The sequence below is a fragment of the Tyto alba genome, unplaced genomic scaffold (genome assembly GCF_018691265.1).
Source record: "Tyto alba isolate M040663 unplaced genomic scaffold, T.alba_DEE_v4.0 Super-Scaffold_22, whole genome shotgun sequence".
Lineage (NCBI taxonomy): Eukaryota > Metazoa > Chordata > Aves > Strigiformes > Tytonidae > Tyto > Tyto alba.
The window spans coordinates 16174781-16193005 of record NW_024881296.1 but is presented as its reverse complement, the minus strand read 5'-3'; the positions used below and the strand labels follow the sequence as shown (position 1 = coordinate 16193005).

Genomic DNA, 18225 nt, shown 5'->3' with positions numbered 1-18225 from the left:
CAAAGAACAAAGGTTGTGAACTAGTGTCCTGGCTTGAGTGAGTGGTGAGGTTTTTTGGTGGCAGGGGAGGGGGCTATAGGGCTGGCCCCCTGTGAGAAGCTTTTCGAAGCTCCCCCAGCACCAAGTCAGCTCCACTTCTGTTTGGAAACTGAGCCAGGCAGCTGGGCCTCTGCGATAACGTATTTAAGAAGGGACGTGGCGACGGGCAGTGAGACTGGTGAGGAGGAGTTGCAGCAGCTGCGTGAACACCAAGGTCAGTGGAGGAACGGAGGAAGAAAGGAGGGGGGAGGTGTGCCGGAGCAGAGACCCCCCTGTATCCTGTGGTGAGACGGCAGGGTGGCCCCCCCCCTGCCACCCATGAAGATCTACGGTGGAGCAGACATTGATTTATGGCCTGTGTTTTTCACCTGGATAACCAGTTGATTGTGCCCGAAGAAGGCCGGGGTCTTGGGGGAGAAGGTAGCCCCACTGCTGTAATTCAGTGCTGGGAGGATTGCAGCATGCGGGGGAGTCCCACACCAGAGCAGCTTGGGAAGGGCTGCAGCCGTGGGAGAGAATCCAGTTGGAGAAAGTTGGTGACCCACGACGGAGCAGCGTGGGGAACGCTGCGGCCCATGGGAGGAACTCATGTTGGAGAAAGTTTGTGAAGGACTGTCTCCTGTGAGAGGGGGACCATGATGGAGCAGAAGAACAAGTTCCAGAAGCTCCCCCACTGAAGATGGAAGAAGCAGCAGCACTGACTGCACCCCCCATTCCCTGCCCCTGCGCCACTGCGGGGGGAGGTAGAGATATCGGGAGCAGAACTTAGCCTGGGAAGAAGGGAGGGGGGGTGGGAAGGTGTTCTCAAGATGTGGCAATGCTTCTCACTGTCCTACTCTGTTACGTGTTGTTAGTGTCTGTAATAAATGTATGTTCTTTTTTTTCTTCCTCTAACGAGTCTGCCTTTTGCTCATGACCATAATGGGTGATCTACCCCTCCCGGTCCTATCTCGAACCCCAGGCCTGGCTCATTTGACCCTTCTCATTGCTGGAAGAGGAGGGGGAGAGAGTGACTGCGTGGTGTTTGGCTGCTGACCAGGCTCAAACCACGACACCTAAGTGCATGAAATTGTAAGTCTGCACTTCTAATAGAACATATCTTGGCACTTCCCTTCCCTCCTTGTCCTGTTGTGTCCCTGTCGTCGTGTCCTGTCCCCACCTCCCCCAGCCCCACCCCCCCACCAAAAAAACAAAACAAAACAACAAAACCAAAAAAACAACCAAAAAACCAAACAACCCCAAAAAAACCGCAACAACACCCAAAAACCAAACCAAAAAGAGGTGGGGGTCAAAATGGCTATCCTTGCCAAAATAATACTAACCATGTGGTCCCATAGCGACATTTTTTATATGAATGTATTTTCAATATACAATGAAAAAAATACTGATATTCACTAATTGTTCATTTTTAGCTGTGATATTTATTACTAACACAGTATCATTAAATATATAAACTAATGAGTTTTTGTTCTTTTGAAGATGCAGTGAGCTTAGGTATTGATGAATAACAGTAATGAGAAAAGTGCCCAAAGAAATATGGTGTTTAGTTCCAGCTTAGTTAACCGCTATCATGTATATGTTAAAATTAATTGTAAGATCGTTTTCATTCCCAGATGAGCCATGTTCTGGGTAATGTGCACTTCCATATTTGGTTCTAAAACCCTGATAAATGCAATCTGTTGGAATGTTTTTAAGACAATAGCTATTTAATGAATAGCTTATGTGTACAGGAGAAGAGAATGAGTTTGATTGCTTACAATCTGACATTTGAAAAAGCTTTTTTTTTTTTTTTTTTTAATTTCTTGTATTTGCATATCTAATTGCTGTGTAATCAAAACTAAGTGAACTGTAGCTACTCGAAACCAAAAAATGAAAGGTAATCATCTTACATGGGGAAATATCTCACTCATATGCAAGCCTGTCTGCATATTAGAATTATATTCTTCTTGTGTTTAATTATAGGTGTCTGACTGAACAGTAAATTTATGCCTGTGTATTGAAGGAGTGAATGTGACCCTGAAACATCAGCTTTCTTTTGTTGAAGCAAAGCATTGGCATTGAGAGAACTTAACAGTGTTGTGTGTTTTGATGATAAGGGATTGTGCCAGAATAGCTGTTAATTACCTGCTTTGTTTGATATGGAAAGTAGTAGTTCCACACTTTTCTTCCCACCAGTGACAGTACTCAATTAAAACTTGTATTAAACAGTGATAATGCCCTCGTTTATCTGGTGGAGAAGATGTGAGGTGAAGAAAATTAATAGGATTTTTTCAGCAGTTTGGAGGCAGTTTTGGGTTTTTTTTTCCATGGATCTAGTGACAGTAAAGAAGAAGGAGTTTTGCCCTTTTGGGGTGGTGGTGTGTGGGGTGTGTTTTTTTTTTTTTTTTTTTTTTGTTTTGTTATTTGTTTATTTGGGTTTTTTGTTTGTTTGTTTGGTGTTTTTTTTAGTTCTGTAGGGTATTTTTTTCTTTGTGGGTTTTGGTTTTTTTTTTTTTTTTTTTTTTCTTATGATTCTTAAATCTTGTGCTTTACTAATAGTGCTTATAGTGGAAGTCAAAACTAAATCCTTATTTGTAGTTTGGAAGTTATAAATTTGGAAGGTGCTTGTCTTACTCTGTTCCATGTCATTCCTCTGTGTGAAGCATCTGTTGCTTCTGGTCCTTCACTGATTTTTGAAATTTTATTGCATTGCTTACATGTCAGAAGAATAGGGGTTTTTAAAAATGAATCTATTGCATGAGCTTTTCTATTCCGAGTATTTGAATCATGTTTTCTAATGTAGTTGGTTTTCTTAACTTCTGTTAATATTTGTTATTTTATGAAGAAATGTGCTCAAATCTGAATTTGCAAGATTTTGTAATCAGCTTAACATTTTCCTCTTCGGTTTCTTACATATGTGACAAAACTGTGAATGTAGTATTTTGGATAGTAACCCTTCAATCTGAGATAGGATTCTCTAAGCAATAGCTATATTTTGCATACCTAAACAGAAATAACCAGGAGGAGTAAGTCAAAGAAGAAGAAGGACTTGGTATTGTGTGTGGATCTTTGTTTCCTTCAAGGAGCAATGCTGAAGAATATTCTAAAATTGAAAATGCACAAAATACATCAGTAGACAATAAGACATGGTATAGAAATGTTACAGTAGCACTTAAATGCTTTTTATGTCATTAATCCAACGAAATTAATACATGGCTTGGTTGCTTTACTTAAAAAGTTTGGAAGATCTGTGTTCAATAAGCTTGAACAGCTTTATTCTGGAGTGAAAGTTGCATGATTGAAACGAGGCTAATTTAGCCAAAAATGTGAAACTAAGTGGAAAGGAATAATTTCTGTAACGGCTTTAAAGCATGTACACAGAATTCTTCAGGAATATGGCAATGCATGGTAATTCAACTAGAACTTCAGAGCTTCTGCTGTTAGGTGAAGAGAGGTAACATGCAGAAAGTAAGATTGTTTGCCTGCAATAATTAAGCATGATTAATAAAGTTTGTTCAGATGATGTATTGTACTTACAGAATGGTTAGCAATCATGACTAATCTTAGCTATGACCGTAGAATTCAACAACAACAAAAAATAATGCAGATAAAACAATAGCTTAAATGGCTTTGTACAGTGTACAAAACTTGAAAGATTTTCTTGTTTTGTTGAGAATATAAACACAGTGTTATTGTCAAAGAGCAGAAAGCTAGCTTTTATTTGGTAGTGGAACTTCATAATGTCACAGGACACAAGGAAGCTGCAGTGAAAAGTCAGGTCTAAAAAAAAAGTTTTAATTATGTGAATTATCATGGGTTACAGAAAGAAAACTGTAGAAAGCCTTGCTTAGATGAGATCTCATAAATGACATAGTTTTGAAGTAGTCTGCTTTTCTTTTGAAGTAAATGTTCTTTTCTGGGCATATTAAGTGATATATTTCATTAAATTATTTAATTGCATGTAATTAGCAATAAATTCTCAGATGACTTGATTAGATTTTATTTAGACAATTCATAAAGTCAATAAATGTACACTTGTTCCTACTCACCACACAGTTTCCCTTTCAAAGTAAACAGTGATAAGCATTAAATGAGAATTTGATAAGGTATTTTATGATCTGGCATATTGAAGTGGAATGATCTCTGTCAATTTATTTAACTGTTTCTCCAATTTTCTTTCTTTTGCACTGTAAAAAAAAAAGTGGAATGTGACTTAAATACACTTAGATTAGCAGAATTATTTCATGGCATAGCAGTGCTGCAATACAGTATTAGTATAACTGTGTTAGCTCATCCATGTAAGATTGGGTTCTGTAGTGATTAGATAGCTTCCTATGATCAGATATGCACATTGAATAGTGATTTCACTTTATTAGGTGAGTGTTGCAACCGACACTGTCCAGTCACAATTAGATTTTTCTAATACCAAAGCTAGTTTGTTGAAGCTTACTTAAACTTTCATGTATTTAGTATAAAATCCCATTTCAGATAAAATTGACAACTATATTCTTCCAGAACCAAGTCTTAAATGGACATACTAGGTTTGTTGTTCTCTGTAAAGCAGAGATAAAGAGCCTATCAGATTCTTCTGTTTAGATTAAATTGTTCTCAGTACATTTCATTGACTTTGGTCACTAGAAAATAATTTACTAATGCTTTTTGAGCATTTCCTTTATTATGCATTTCAGTTACTTTTCTGAGGAACAATTTAATGTGTTTCAGAGAAATCTTCTCTTTCCATATAAAAAAATTAAATATAGTGTTGTGATAATCAGTTCTGAATAGGTATTAATCTGCTATATTGTCACCTAATCTCTACATATGGCTCTCTTTGCAGAGAGGAAAATTTCTGTTTAAAGTATTTGTGGTGTTCAAATGTAGAAAAGTAAAGGAACTTTTTCTCCTTCAGCAATTGCATTTTCTAGACCCTTTTTGCATGAGCAGGCATTTCCTTTATGTTACTTACTATTATTCTTCTAGGACTTGCAGACACTTTTGGGGGGAATTCTAGTATATCTGATTGTGCCCTAGATTGAGGTTCCTAAATCTGAATGGAAATCCTCTTTTCTAGGTCTAACTTTTTTTTTCCATTTGAAAAATTCCATCTGGAATTAACAAATTGGTTAATTTTCTGCACTGACCCCATCAACAATTTTTCCTGAATTTCATTTTTAAGCTGGGCAAAAACTTAGTGTTAAGTCGTATACTTGTTCGAATAGCAAAAGCTTGCTGTCTCAATAACTGTTGAAAAAACTTCAAATTTCTTCTACCAAGAAGCTTTAGGATGTGAAAAATCTAGATGAGAGTTGTCCTTAGATCTTCAAATAGTCCTCCAGAAGAATACTGTTTTAGCATTCTGGTGACAGGGTTTATGTACTATGTGAGGAAAATTCAGACCCCTTATCTCCCCCTTTAATCTGAGTTGATGGTACTTGTCATTTGAAAAAAAAAATACACACACCCACACACACCTACTAAACATACTTTTTTCTCTCTGATGAAAACAGTACTGCTGAAAGCATGTCATAAAACTTGGTTTTACTGCAGATGTACACAATGAATTATAATTTCCAGCAGAGTCAGGTCCTGCCTATATAGGATCAGCAACTAAAACACTGATAAATGTTTTATTTATGGTTGGTATCTATAGAGGATGTCTCACATTTGTACTTCTTCCTTTTAGCTTTATGATAATATACTTGCCTGTATCTGGTATTTGAAGACCTCTCTATGGAGATCAGTCTGAACACAACTACATCAGATTTTGAAGTAGATAGTGATTATATTGATGTTCTTTATCCCCTCTCTTCTTAGCCATTTGGACAGTTAAGAGGAGAATGTGATTCTCAAAGGGGTAAAAATGCAAAATTTACTGTGAAAGAAAGGATAATTTACCATTCAGCCCTTGGAATGGCTGTGCCTCAAAGCTAAGAACTTTTTAAAATCAGATTTTAAGTGATTCAGAATTCTCTTCAAGAAAATGTGAATCTAAAAACAAACTTTAATTCTATGTGTTAGCAGAGTCAAGTTGTGATGACCTTGGATACGCACTAAACCAATATGTAATGATTGCTTTCAGAGCAGTTCTTTTTCTGCTGAAAAGTAATAGCCTATGATATATTGGAGACAGGATTAGATCATCCTGATGATTCCTTCTGTTCAAAGTCTCTGAAATTGGAAAAAAAAAAATACGTGGAGTTAAACATAGGTATAAAAAGAGGGATAACAGTAAGATGTACTGAATAAAATTTCAATACAGTATAATGCAACATTTATCAGAATTTTATATAAATCACAAAAGCTTTCATTCTCCCTATACATATATAGCGTGTGTATACTACTGAAATAAGTAAATTCTACAGCAGATTTTTTGCCTCATATCTGGCTTTGTGCATCATGGACTTTATGCATAAACTCCTACATGGTAAAATGGAAACAGAATATTGGTGAAGATCAAGCTAAAATTTTGGGGCTCCAGTATGGTTTGGCTACATGTAATATCAGAGAACTCAGATTTTAATTGTATAGATTTGGTTTTTTATATCAAGTTCTATTGCTTTGGTCATACTGTGAATAGGGCACTCCTATAGTAGGCAATGCCTCATTAATCCTGAGTTCAAGAAGAGTATTCAGCAACAAGTTTTAGAGTATTGGGGTTTTGTTGTGTCTTGTTACTGGCCTTAGTTTAGAATAACAGGTTTAGCAGGTTTTTTAGATATTTTTTGTTCGTGTTAAGAAAACATGTTCACTTGTGTGGCAAATTTGAGACTGTCTTCAATGATTTTTAAAGGGGAAAAAGAAAGTGAGGCATGATCTCACTAATAGGGAACAGGAAATGTAATTCTGCAGCAAGTTTGAGATGAACAAGATCAGGCCTGAGAGATCAGAAGGAAACTGAGAAGAAGGTGTTAACTCTCCACAAAATAGTGACAACAGTAGCAGAAGCCATTTTTTTCCCTAAACATATTCATAAATGCTGATTTAACTGTGTTTTTTACAAATACATTTTTTATGACCATAAATAGTTTCTTGCTTTCTGCAACTGAGTAATTTTTGTATATATCGAACTAGGTATTTTACCACTTCATTTCATTCTGCTCACTGTTTCTTCATACCAGCAGTTACAGTAGTTACAGTGTTCAGAGCTATATAGTAACTTGGAGATGGGGGTGAATATTAGGACATACTTAACTTTCAGAATGTATTGATTTCAGTGTTCATTCAGCTAACAGGACTGTGTATGGTTGTCTACATACCACAAAAAAATAACGCTTATCCTGCTACAGAAGGGAAGCATTTGAAACACACAAATGAAAAGCTCAGTATAGAACTGTGTACTAGATATTTCCTTGCCTGGAGTTTCAGGTGTTATGTGTTCATTCAGAGTTAATTTGGCTGCTCTTCAGACTCTCGGTGAATATGTACAATACAAACTTTATTTCTTAGTTTAATTCTTCATCTTGTTAATGCCTGAACTTATGTACATGTATTGGAGAAAAACTGTTTTCATGCCTGGGTTTTTGAGTCTGTGTGTGGCATTTTATATACTACTTGATTATCAGAGTTAAGAGTTTATTTGTTGGTATCATCAGTGTAAAGAATTGGAATAAAACCTCCTGCTTAAGAGTTTTAAAACTCTTACAGATAAGTTATCCCACGTGTTGGATTATGTTACAGAAAGCTGTTAAAACAGTTTATATATATAAGTACCCAAATAAAAACATTACACATCTTGCTTTCATACACCTTGTGTCTTCATGTCTCAAAGGCGACATCTTATTTTTTGAAGTGCTTTGTTAATCCATTACTTTGTGTATTTTATCCTGTTGATGTTTTAACTTCCTTCACAGAAGATGAGCTATGCATGCTTTTTCCTTTGCATACACTGCTATGTATCCCTTTCTTTCCTGGTGTGCTGGTGTGTTAAATAGTAGTTTGTTGTCTGAGTCAATATCTAAAATTTTATTGCAGGTGGTTTCAGACTTTATTTATCCTCATTACGAGAATGTGATGTTCTCTTTACAAAAGTGAGATATGTTTTATTAACCCTGCCTGCAGGGTAAGGTCTGAGAGTAGAACAGGGGGGATATGGAGGTTATTCTGTGTATACTGGGCTGAGCATGACTTGCACTGAAAACATTGGTTTTACTCTTTTTGAGTATTACTGTAGTTTGTTAAATAGTGTGCTTTACTAACAGAGGAAAAAATCCTATCAGCATTTTTTTTCTGAAAATTTTCTGACTTTTCTGAGCACTTTTTAGTGAAAGTTCTTTTTCCTGTGAGACCATGTGTTTTTATAGCAAGAATTTAAGAGTATATGGTCTATTATTGTTTGTAAATTACAGCAGAAGATAAATTTCTTTCAGATTACTGTGTCTCACTGTAGAGAATAGCATTGAAACTGCTAGTTGGGATACTTTGATTTAATTCTCAGTTCTTTTCAGAAGTCTTTCAGTCACTACTTCTGTTCCATAACATTTAAGTGGGATTTAATGCTTTGTATGAAATACTTGCATAGGTAGGAGGGGTATCAAGATAAATAGTTGCATAGGTTGGATACGTTTTATAGTAAAAATGGTACTGAAAATATTACCAAAAAAAGGAAGATATTTTTGTGTCATTGTTATGTTTGGTAATCTTAAAATGATTTTAACATGATATAAATACAATTTTCTTTAATTGGTAGTATAACAGGTATTGAAATAACCACGGATATCCTAAAATCAGAATTTAATTCAAAGGGTCTTTACCTACATTTCTGTTGCATAATGCAGGATTGAAGAGGCTTGCACACTCTTAAGCGGAGTAATGCTTGAGCTCTGTAAGTTAATCATATTAGTAGTCCTCAAAAGGGCAAAATCTTCTTGCTATCGCAAATTACTGAAGGTTTTCTGGAGGTGGTATGGCACTATGTTTGGATTGATCTAATGGTCAGTTCCCATTTAAAGCCTTAGGACATCTGTTCCCACTGTTTCAGGTGCAGAGTCAGGACCGCTATTTTCAGTGATAGGTGGTTATTAAATGAACTTAACTTGCAGAGTTAAACTTCACCTTCACATTCCATGATATGAGTATCTGCATTAAAATGTTTTTACTTTTAACTCCTAGTTTGCTATTTTGCCATCATTTACACCCAGTAAATAAGTTTTTGGTGAAAATGATTCTTGTTCAATAGAAAGGAGGAAACTTTATAGTTTTGTGAATATTTTCTTCATACCTTTGAAACAAGAATCCTATGTAAGATCCTAGAATCTTATGCTTTGTAGACCTCTAGGTTACTTTTCTGAACTAAACTTGATTTTCTTGATTTTGACTTACTTTCTAATACTTTATTTTCAATATTTGTAAAGAAAGAGGATTTTTTTTTTTTTAAATCCATTCTCTGCTGACAGTTTATCTGTGGAAGGAAAAAAACACACCAAACCCTCTTCCCCTGTTTTGTTCTTCAAAAACCAAAACCAAAACAAAAGAACTCAAAACAAACAAAAAAACCACCAAACCACTGAACAAAAACCCCAAATGACAAAACCCCAAACCACCTCTGAATTATGCCACCGGAGCATTTAATTCAGTGCCAGTACTGTTTGATTCAGTGCCTGCTGCTTGTTGCAAGTGGAGAAGTAACCCCGTAAGTGTTAGTAATAGAGAGCTAAGTTGAGGAAGAGACATGGGGTAAAGATTTGCCCAGGTCTTTTGCCTACACTTGTGCAGAACTCACATTATGTAAGTTGCATAAGCCAGTGCTGTCCCTGAAGGAAATACTTACTAAACTGTACCTTGTGTCACCAGGTGTTTTTATCTGACTATATCAAAATAAAATAATGTTTTGTTAGAGAAGGGTGTTGAGGCTGTCTAATGCTGGGTTAGCATTTCATCAAGATCACGTTCCATGTATGTAATGATGAGGGAACTTTAGCCAGTTCACCAGTTTGACTCAAACTAAAACATTGATTACAGCCATGTGCTGTTGGAGTGTAGTTTACCTGTGATATAAAATTAAAAGACAACGTAACTTCTCACAATAGTGAGTTAAGTATGTACTTTAATGTACTTTGGATATATTTTTCTTTTAGGCATCCTGCGTTTGTTTTTCCTGATAATTGCATGTTTTTCAGAAGCAACATTTTTAACTTCCCTATTTACCAAAAAAAAAGGACTTTCCTCTTTCATATACAGTAATTACATAGTTGAAGTGCAGGTGGAAGGAATAGAGAAGGTGCTTTAAAACATTTTTTTTTAATGGATTACATTGTACATCCCATTTTGCTTAAAATTAGTTAGCTGTTATGGCTGCCCCACAGTAATGGGTATTAGTTAAACGTTGCTCATTTGCATCTGGTATGAATTTGACTTTTTTTCCTTTTAAATTAGACACATGCTATGAGATTAAATGCATGATTTTTTAGAAAAAAGCTTTGCAGCAGCTTGTATGTTCTGATAACTGCATCACTATAGCATACATACAAACTGTCTTACAAGCATGTAAGTAGTGGAAGAGAAAGTCATGTTTGTCTCCCTTTCATAGCTAGCCAGCTGTTTTTTTTTTTTTCCTCTCTTTTCCATGTATAATGTTGATTCATAAAACTGTGCAAATCGCCAGTAGTGATAGTGCAGGAATACTTAACTTTGGAAAGGGACTTTGTGCTATTCATCACTCAAATGAAGGAGAACTTGGAGACCGAGGTGAAGGGAATAAAACTGAAGTTTGTTCTTTCTTCTGTGACTTAGCTTCTGTTAACTCTTGCATTGTTTTCCCTGAACTAGGTTGTCTTACTATGGCTGCTTGGGATTTCAATCTCAAGTGTAAACAAGAAGGAATAAATTGTATCCATCACTGGATAAAATAAAAACCCTAATTGCAACTCTTCATGCCTCTCTTAAACATCTTAAAGAAGCAAAATAGGGCACAAGCCCAATTTTTTTTTGCTTTTCAGGTCTCCTTTAAGAGCAGAGACAACCATGATCCAGCAGTTTTGGAGGTAGAGGCAAGTAAATGTTTTACTACTTGTAAACATTCCAATAAGTTTTTGCAAATCACCTATAATTTGAGGGGATCCTGGCTGAAAAAGAATCTCAAACACAGTCCTCCCCATCCCCCTTTTCCCTAAATGGTGAATTTGCTTCATGTGCTTCATGGTGAGGAAAAATGTATTTAAGCTCTTCTTGATTATTGACAGGCTTCACATCAGTTACAGGCTGTTGCAATACATAATTGGTGTAAAAATATACAAGTTTAATATTAGTTATGTTTTTGTGATAATAGCTGTTGAAGTTTTTTCTTTTGAACCTATCTTCACAGTATAAATTGTGTTGAGTGGTTCATCATAGCAGTTTTCTTTTTCTGTTTGTTTTGTTTGTTTTTGTTTTGTTTTTAAGCGGCTAATATTTGCTACCTCCAACTGCTGGTGTTCAGATCAGCTCTTCAGTGTTCTCACTAAGGGCAGTTCAACAACCTCTTATGTACTGGATCTAACTAAACCTGCAATTACTACTTTACTGGGGACATTTCTGAGAGCTCATGTTGAGTTTCTGCTGAAGGTATCTCTTGTGTTCTTAAACGAGTATGTTTGCTCTTTTCTGAAGGTGTTGGAGGTATAGGAAGGAACTGTCCCTCAATATTGCTGAAGTTTTAAAAATCAGGCTGCCTCTGTGTGCTACTGCTGATCGGGAAATTTGACTCCTTCAGGTATCTCAGGCTGCAGTTCCAGGGCTGCTTCTAGGACAATTTAAGTCAGCCCAGGCTGTTCGGTGCCACTTGCACAGCACCTGGCTAGGCATACTTTCCCCCTTCCTTGTGACAGTTACTGGTGATTTAAATGACTATGATCTTTGAAATACCAGATGATCTTTGAAATATCAGCTGTTTTTCCCTTTTGGGAAGGGCTGGAATTTTTCAATGCTTTTGGTGTCTTTTTTCTTGTTTGAAATTAGTGAAGTTCATTTGTGACACATCTGGATGAATTCTTAAGTCATAATACAGTGCAAAGATTAAAATGTGATAGCAAATACGTAGGGATGTTTTAATTTTGTTGGCAGCCTACAATTGTAACATGGAGAATATTAATGACAAGTAGCATGCTGGTGCTGTTAATTCTTAGCACGTTTCTTCAAATGTTTTGTAAAGAACCTTCTTCAAACCTATTCAGTTAGGAAACTAGTTATTTTTTTTGACCTTCCTCTTATAATCAATAAAAAGAGACAGTCTGTATCGTTTATCATTTCATAACAATATAGGATTACATGTATTTGGGACAGTTTTGCTCAACTTGTCTTTTGGGAGGTAGCGGGGAAATGTGCTATTCCACGTTAGATAGAGGGTTACAGTGGGGACAGGGAAGAAGTTAGATTTTGATCAGCTATTGTGAGAGTAGTTCAGTGAGATAAAAAAATTTGCTAGTTAATAATCTGTATTGACCCAAATTGATACCTGTGCCATTTTGAGAAGGGAGAGGAGGGGAAAAAGAAAGTGATGAGGTCAGCACCTGTCAATTGGCAGTAAATCTTTGTCATCTGTTGGAAAAGCATTTGGAATAAAGGAATTCTGCTTGTGCTTTCCTGAAGAGTAGGAAACACTTAGAATGAAGGAAGCCACCTTTCTTCTAGATACCTCTCTAGGATGTGAGCAGAGTGTGTAATTATTTTTGTCCTCAATTCATGAACAATGCTGTCTTATTTTCTAAGATGGGTGAAACCATTGTAGAACATAAGAAAGGCATGCACATAATGACCTTTTCTCCCCAGCCTTACCGTCTTCTACTTTTGTTATTCAGCAGAATATTAATTTAAACTGTAAAACTTTGGTTTGATTTTTGTGTGGGCAGATAAGCATGCAATCTAAAACTGTATATAATGGATATATTAACAAAACAAGTTTGGAACTTGTTTTCTGAAGAGTAGAAGCAGTTACTTTTTTTAAATAATGTTTTGCATGTTTCTGATTATGTACTGGAATTTATGAAAAATTACTCACTTTAAATGTCTTCAGACTTGGTTAACACATCAAGGATTTACTTGGCTTCTGTAGCTTCATAATGTAATGACATTCTGTTTGGCTCTTTTAATCAGTCCAGTATTTATTTGTGATATTTCTTTCTTCATTAATACCTTTGTTTAACTGAGGGTAATGGCTAGATCTACCCATGCTTCTCTTTGGGCACTGTGTTGAAAAAGCAGAACTTGAAATTTTGCAGAAGTAAATAAGTCTTAATTTCTCATATTATGGTGATATGTGCTGGAGCTGTGATAATTTCGTTAATTATAATTTTTTTCAGTTTGCTCACTCAATTTTGCAAATAAAAATGTCAGCATTTTTGCTATTTAATGAGATTTTTTTTTAATTACATTAATTTGGTGACTGGTTTTGTACATCTTACTAAAACTTGTGGGATTCAAAAAGTTCAGGTGAAACTGGATGCCTTTTTGGAAGGATGATGATGTCTTTTAAACAGCAGTTGTAGGACTGCTAATTGAATGTGATCTTGAAGGATGTATATCTAGACATTCTTAAGACCAGTATCCACGTATGCAGTGTAAATACTGTGATACTTGACTCTGAATTAAAATTATGGACAGCTTTCACTTTCTTTTGTGTTTATGTAACGAGCAAGGGTTTTATTACACTGTATTTTCAAATTTTTAAAATGGTCAGAAATATTTTTTGTAATTACTCCTTTAGAGAAACATTGTTTCAATAATTTCACTTAAAATTACTTTTTCACAATGTTTTATTTTAAATGTGTTGCACATATGCTATATAAAGAACTGATGGTAGTGTATAGTACTTTAAATGAACTGAAAAATTTGTGGTTTTCAGCTCATTAAGTGTAGAAAGCAAATAAAGAATTCCAAGCTCTGACCTTAAGGACAGATGTGGTGAAGGACCAGAGAGCAATCTGTGAAAGCCAGCAGAGAGTACTGTTGGGTTGCAATGTTCCAATTCCTATGAATCATCAAAGTGGTACCTCTGAAGGGAAATACCCACTGGCTTACTGATTTATTTCTTTATTTTTAATCACTGTATTTGTCACCTGAGAGGTAAAGGGGAATACTGATCCTGAAAATCCATGATCTGTGTACTGTAGGAAGGGCTTCCCTAATTAATATATTACCAGAAGTAGTCTTAAGAGCCATTTAATATCAGTGCCAAGCTGGCACACAGCTATGCAGTCTTTAACTGGCATGACTATTACTACATTTTAATCTAGCCTTGAGAACACATGCCGCATGCTGGATACCCTTCATTCTGTAGTTGTTATAATGAATAGAGTTGTTACATGGCAGTGGTCATAAAGAAGGTTTGGCACAGTGGTCGCTTTTTGAGTTATCTAGGTGGTAACTTGGGTGTGTCGACTCCCACATAATTGTAGCAAGGATTTGAGACAACTGCTGCAATAAAAAAGTATAATTACAGACTGTGTGTGAGGTTTCAGTCATAAATACATGGAGAGTTTGTGTACTGAGATCATTTGAGGCAGTAGTTCTCAATTCTTCAATGACTCAACTTTAGTTCATGAGCTAATATTTATTGTCAATTCTGTATTCAGTGACAAATCTGGGGAGTTTTCTCTAATCTCTATAACAAAATTTTCTTTTAAAGTAGAAGTTAGTTTTACTTAATTTGCATTAGTATTTTGTCTGTTACTTTTGATTTGTCTTGAACTGTTGTCTGGATTATTTGTTTACAAATAAATTTGTTCTGTAATTTTTGCAGCTGAGTAAATATGGAAAAGAAGGAATTATTTCAGGAAGAGGAAGTAATATGATTAAAAAGCAAAGTTAATTATACTTTTAGAGTAAATTTGCTGGTTTAATTAGCAAAAAATAAGAGAATGGAGATTAAATACAAGGCTAGACTGTTGTTATTAAATATGTTAAAATCTAACGGTCTTAGCAGTAATGCTATATAAAGTGCTATAGGAATGCTGTATTCTTTGTTCCACTCAGTATTGTATTACTGCTTGTGGGTGACCATTGAAGAAAAAGTTGACTAAATCGTGGACGCAACATACTACACTATTATTTATGCATTGCTTAGAAGTTTTACCATGGTATGACTCCAAAGCAGACAACACAAAGCCCATTCCTCAACAGAAAAACAAAGAAAGATAAAAAACGAAACCTGGGAAAACCTGTATGAATGGACACTCAACCTGAATAAAAACATTGCAATGAACTGGTGAACTTTCTAGGTATGGAGCAAAACAGTTAATTTATGAATTAGTGACCCTGAAATTTAGCTTTTCAGTTGTTTCCAGCTGGTAAAGAACTTCTTACACTGGCTGAACAACACACTACATTTGGTAATGTGCTGTGAATTTACACCACTTGTAGCATTATGTCTGTTTAACAACAGTACTCGGTAGAAAATTAGTTTGTTACATTAGTCAATGAATTTGACTGTTACCTTCTCCAAAAGACCCACGGATTGTAGAGGGGGCCACTATTTAGAGAGCAAGCCACCATCTAAGCTGTGGGATAAGAGCTGTGAGCAGTCATCTGCTTAACAGTATCTGGTCACTAAGATAAAGCCCTTCTGTAATAGAGTTGCATGAGGCCTGATGACTGCAGAAATAACTTTGAGCATCATTTGTGGTCTCATTCCTCTAATCCAAAATACAAGATGTCTTTCTAGCGTGTCTGTAAATCTGAAAATTTGAGAATTTAGTACTGTGGGAGAAATCACTGTGTAAAGAAATAAGAGTGAGTAACTGAGTGACACCTTAATTATATAAATCGTTAGTTGAAAGCACTCCTAAGCAATTACAGAAGGCTGGGGTGTTTTGTTTTGGTTTGGTTTTGTTTTGTTTGTTTGTTTTTTAAAGAAACCCAACTTATATAATAGGGCAATATTAGTGCTGATGTATGATGAACAAGGAAACAGGGCCACTGAAACCCAGCTGATGTCTCCTGTGAAATTACACATTTTTAAGAGTGTTGAGATTGCAAATTCAAATTAGAAGATGCTAGAATTAAGGTTGCTAGTTACAACCTTTTTGTATAAATTGGCTTTTCCTTGGAGTTATTCACTATCCTGTGAATGATGAGATTGTGGGGTTTTTGTGGTTTTTTTTTTTTTTTTTTTTTGTGTGTGTGTTTTTTTTTTTTTTTTTTTTGTCACACCGTTCTTTAAATGAATGGGACATAGTATGTTAATTTCTCAGGTAAGCAACTGAGATGTAACATATGAAGTGGAAAATGTTGATTGCTCTGCACGCTGAGCCTGAGGTGAGTGGAAACAGTTTTCAGAATACTTAACTTGGCAGCTTCCTGCGAAGGGCTGTGCCCCTGCCTGCCGGGTGCGCAGGCGGCTGCTGCTCAGGGATGTGCCACTCAGCTAGTTCAGCTTGCTGAACAGGCAAGACCTCATCTGACAGCAGTGGCTTGCTGCTGTCTCTGGAAGGCCCCTGTGAGAGCTGTTGCGGGTGCAGAGGAGAGGGAAGGACTCTGCAGGGAGCTGAGGAAGGAGAAGGCGATGGAGCCGCTTGCTTTGGTGGGCGTGAGCAGTTACCGTTTCAGCGCTGTTGTTGAAGTCTGCGGGAAGAAACTCTTCTACGCAAGAGAACTCCAAATAGTTCTGACTTGTGATTTGGGAGAGTTTCTTTCTTGGAGGTGACTATGTAAGATCAGTGTTCCAGTTTTAAGCACAGACACTGTGTTTAAAGCTGGCAATCTTAATTTAAGCAACCACCTAGGAAAAGTTTGGTTTATGTTTAGCGTAATGTTTTCTTGTTGGCATAAGAGGTGATTTGAATCTAATTATTCAGGGTAGCATTTAGCTGCCTAAGCAGTTGAGTCCTCTTGCCACCCCTGCAGACCTACAGGAAATGAGAGTGATTCAGACACCTCCTCTTCACTATGCATCTTTGAGGAAGTCTTCAAGGCAGATTCGCCCAAGGATTGAAATAAGAAAGGGGAAATAAGAAAAATATTAGGTGTAATTGTATCAGTGATGAAGGTCGGGATTCCACCAAGCACTACAACTTATGCATGAGATGCGTTGTAACATTGATTACTCCCCTCACCTCTGTTTTTTGCCATCTGACTATGCGTGTTCTTGTCAAAACTGACAGTTAATGTTAACTTCTACGTTTATGCAGAACAGAGCAAGCCATTCCCAAGCAGTGCAGGATACAGGTTTTGAGCTAAAGCTCTGGCACTGCAACCATATCAGCCTGGCACTGGCAGTAAAGCCAGCTTTGCTTTTCTGTGCGTGGCCTCTTTCCTGCATTTTGCTGCGTTCTTGTAGCCCAGCAGTACTGTTGGCAAAGTGTCACTGGTTAAAGTATTACAGTTTAAAATTACTCCCCTTCATCTACCCTTTCCCTTCCCCGACCTGCCCCTGAAGCAATCTAAAAAAACTGTGGATGAATATTTCTTTTACCTCTTAATTTTTTTAAAACTTCACTGAACATGAACAGTTTATGGCTTGGGAAGTTACTCATAGCTTAACTACTACCTCAGTATATTTGGTTTGAGTCATGAATCTCTTATTTTTGTTGCTTTGACAAATAGTAAAAACCTAAAGATCACAGTGTCCTAAAATAAAGCTAACAACATATTACTATAAAAATAATTTTATTTTGCAAGTTGTTTGATTTTAAAGAAACAGTGGTAACTGTCTGTGTTCTTAAACAGAGGTCACAACTTTTTTGTGCGTGCAAAGAATAAAAACTATGAACCTGTTCTTTTTTTACTTCCCTTATTTGGGGGTTTTCTTGAGGGAGGGGCAATAGGGCTGGCAGTTCTGTGCAGAGTTTTGTAACTGTATCTGAAACTTGTCTATTACATTGTGGGCTAAGAGGTGGTACTTTTCAATTTTTTTGGCACACTGAGGTTATGTTACCATTTTCAATCTGAGTTTCTGTTAAAAATATTCTGTAGTGACATCTTCATGTACTTTTCTGCAAAGATTTGGAGTGGAAATTCACTTTTCTTACTAAGTATTAAGCAGTTTCTGAAAATATGTTAGGGAGGTTAGTAATTATGTATTACTGTAAATGTTAACAGCATGAGAAAGTGGGGAGGACTAGTTCTCTCTTTTAAAAGCTTACAATTATTTTGTAACTAAAAAAAGTGAAGGGTTGGCATGACTATACTGTAATTTTACAAAGCTGTATTTACAAAATGTTCCCTTAAGACCTTGACCAAGATTTATGCAGAGGAATCCCTATTGATATATCTTTATTTTTTCATATATAATTGAGACAG

General features: G+C 36.2%; 1 protein-coding gene across 9 annotated transcripts in view; it reads left to right on the top strand.

Moving 5' to 3' along the window:
• QKI (QKI, KH domain containing RNA binding) overlaps positions 1-18225 on the top strand; it is a 165454-nt gene that overhangs the window by 81686 nt on the left and 65543 nt on the right. For 4 of the 9 annotated variants that reach the window (XM_042796039.1, XM_042796040.1, XM_042796038.1 and 1 more), the window contains exon 4: positions 10953-11003. The exons of the other annotated variants lie outside the window; for them this stretch is intronic. In XM_042796039.1, the coding sequence (XP_042651973.1) occupies positions 10953-11003 (51 nt within the window). The remainder of the gene's footprint in view (positions 1-10952; positions 11004-18225) is intronic. 9 annotated transcript variants of the gene reach the window in all.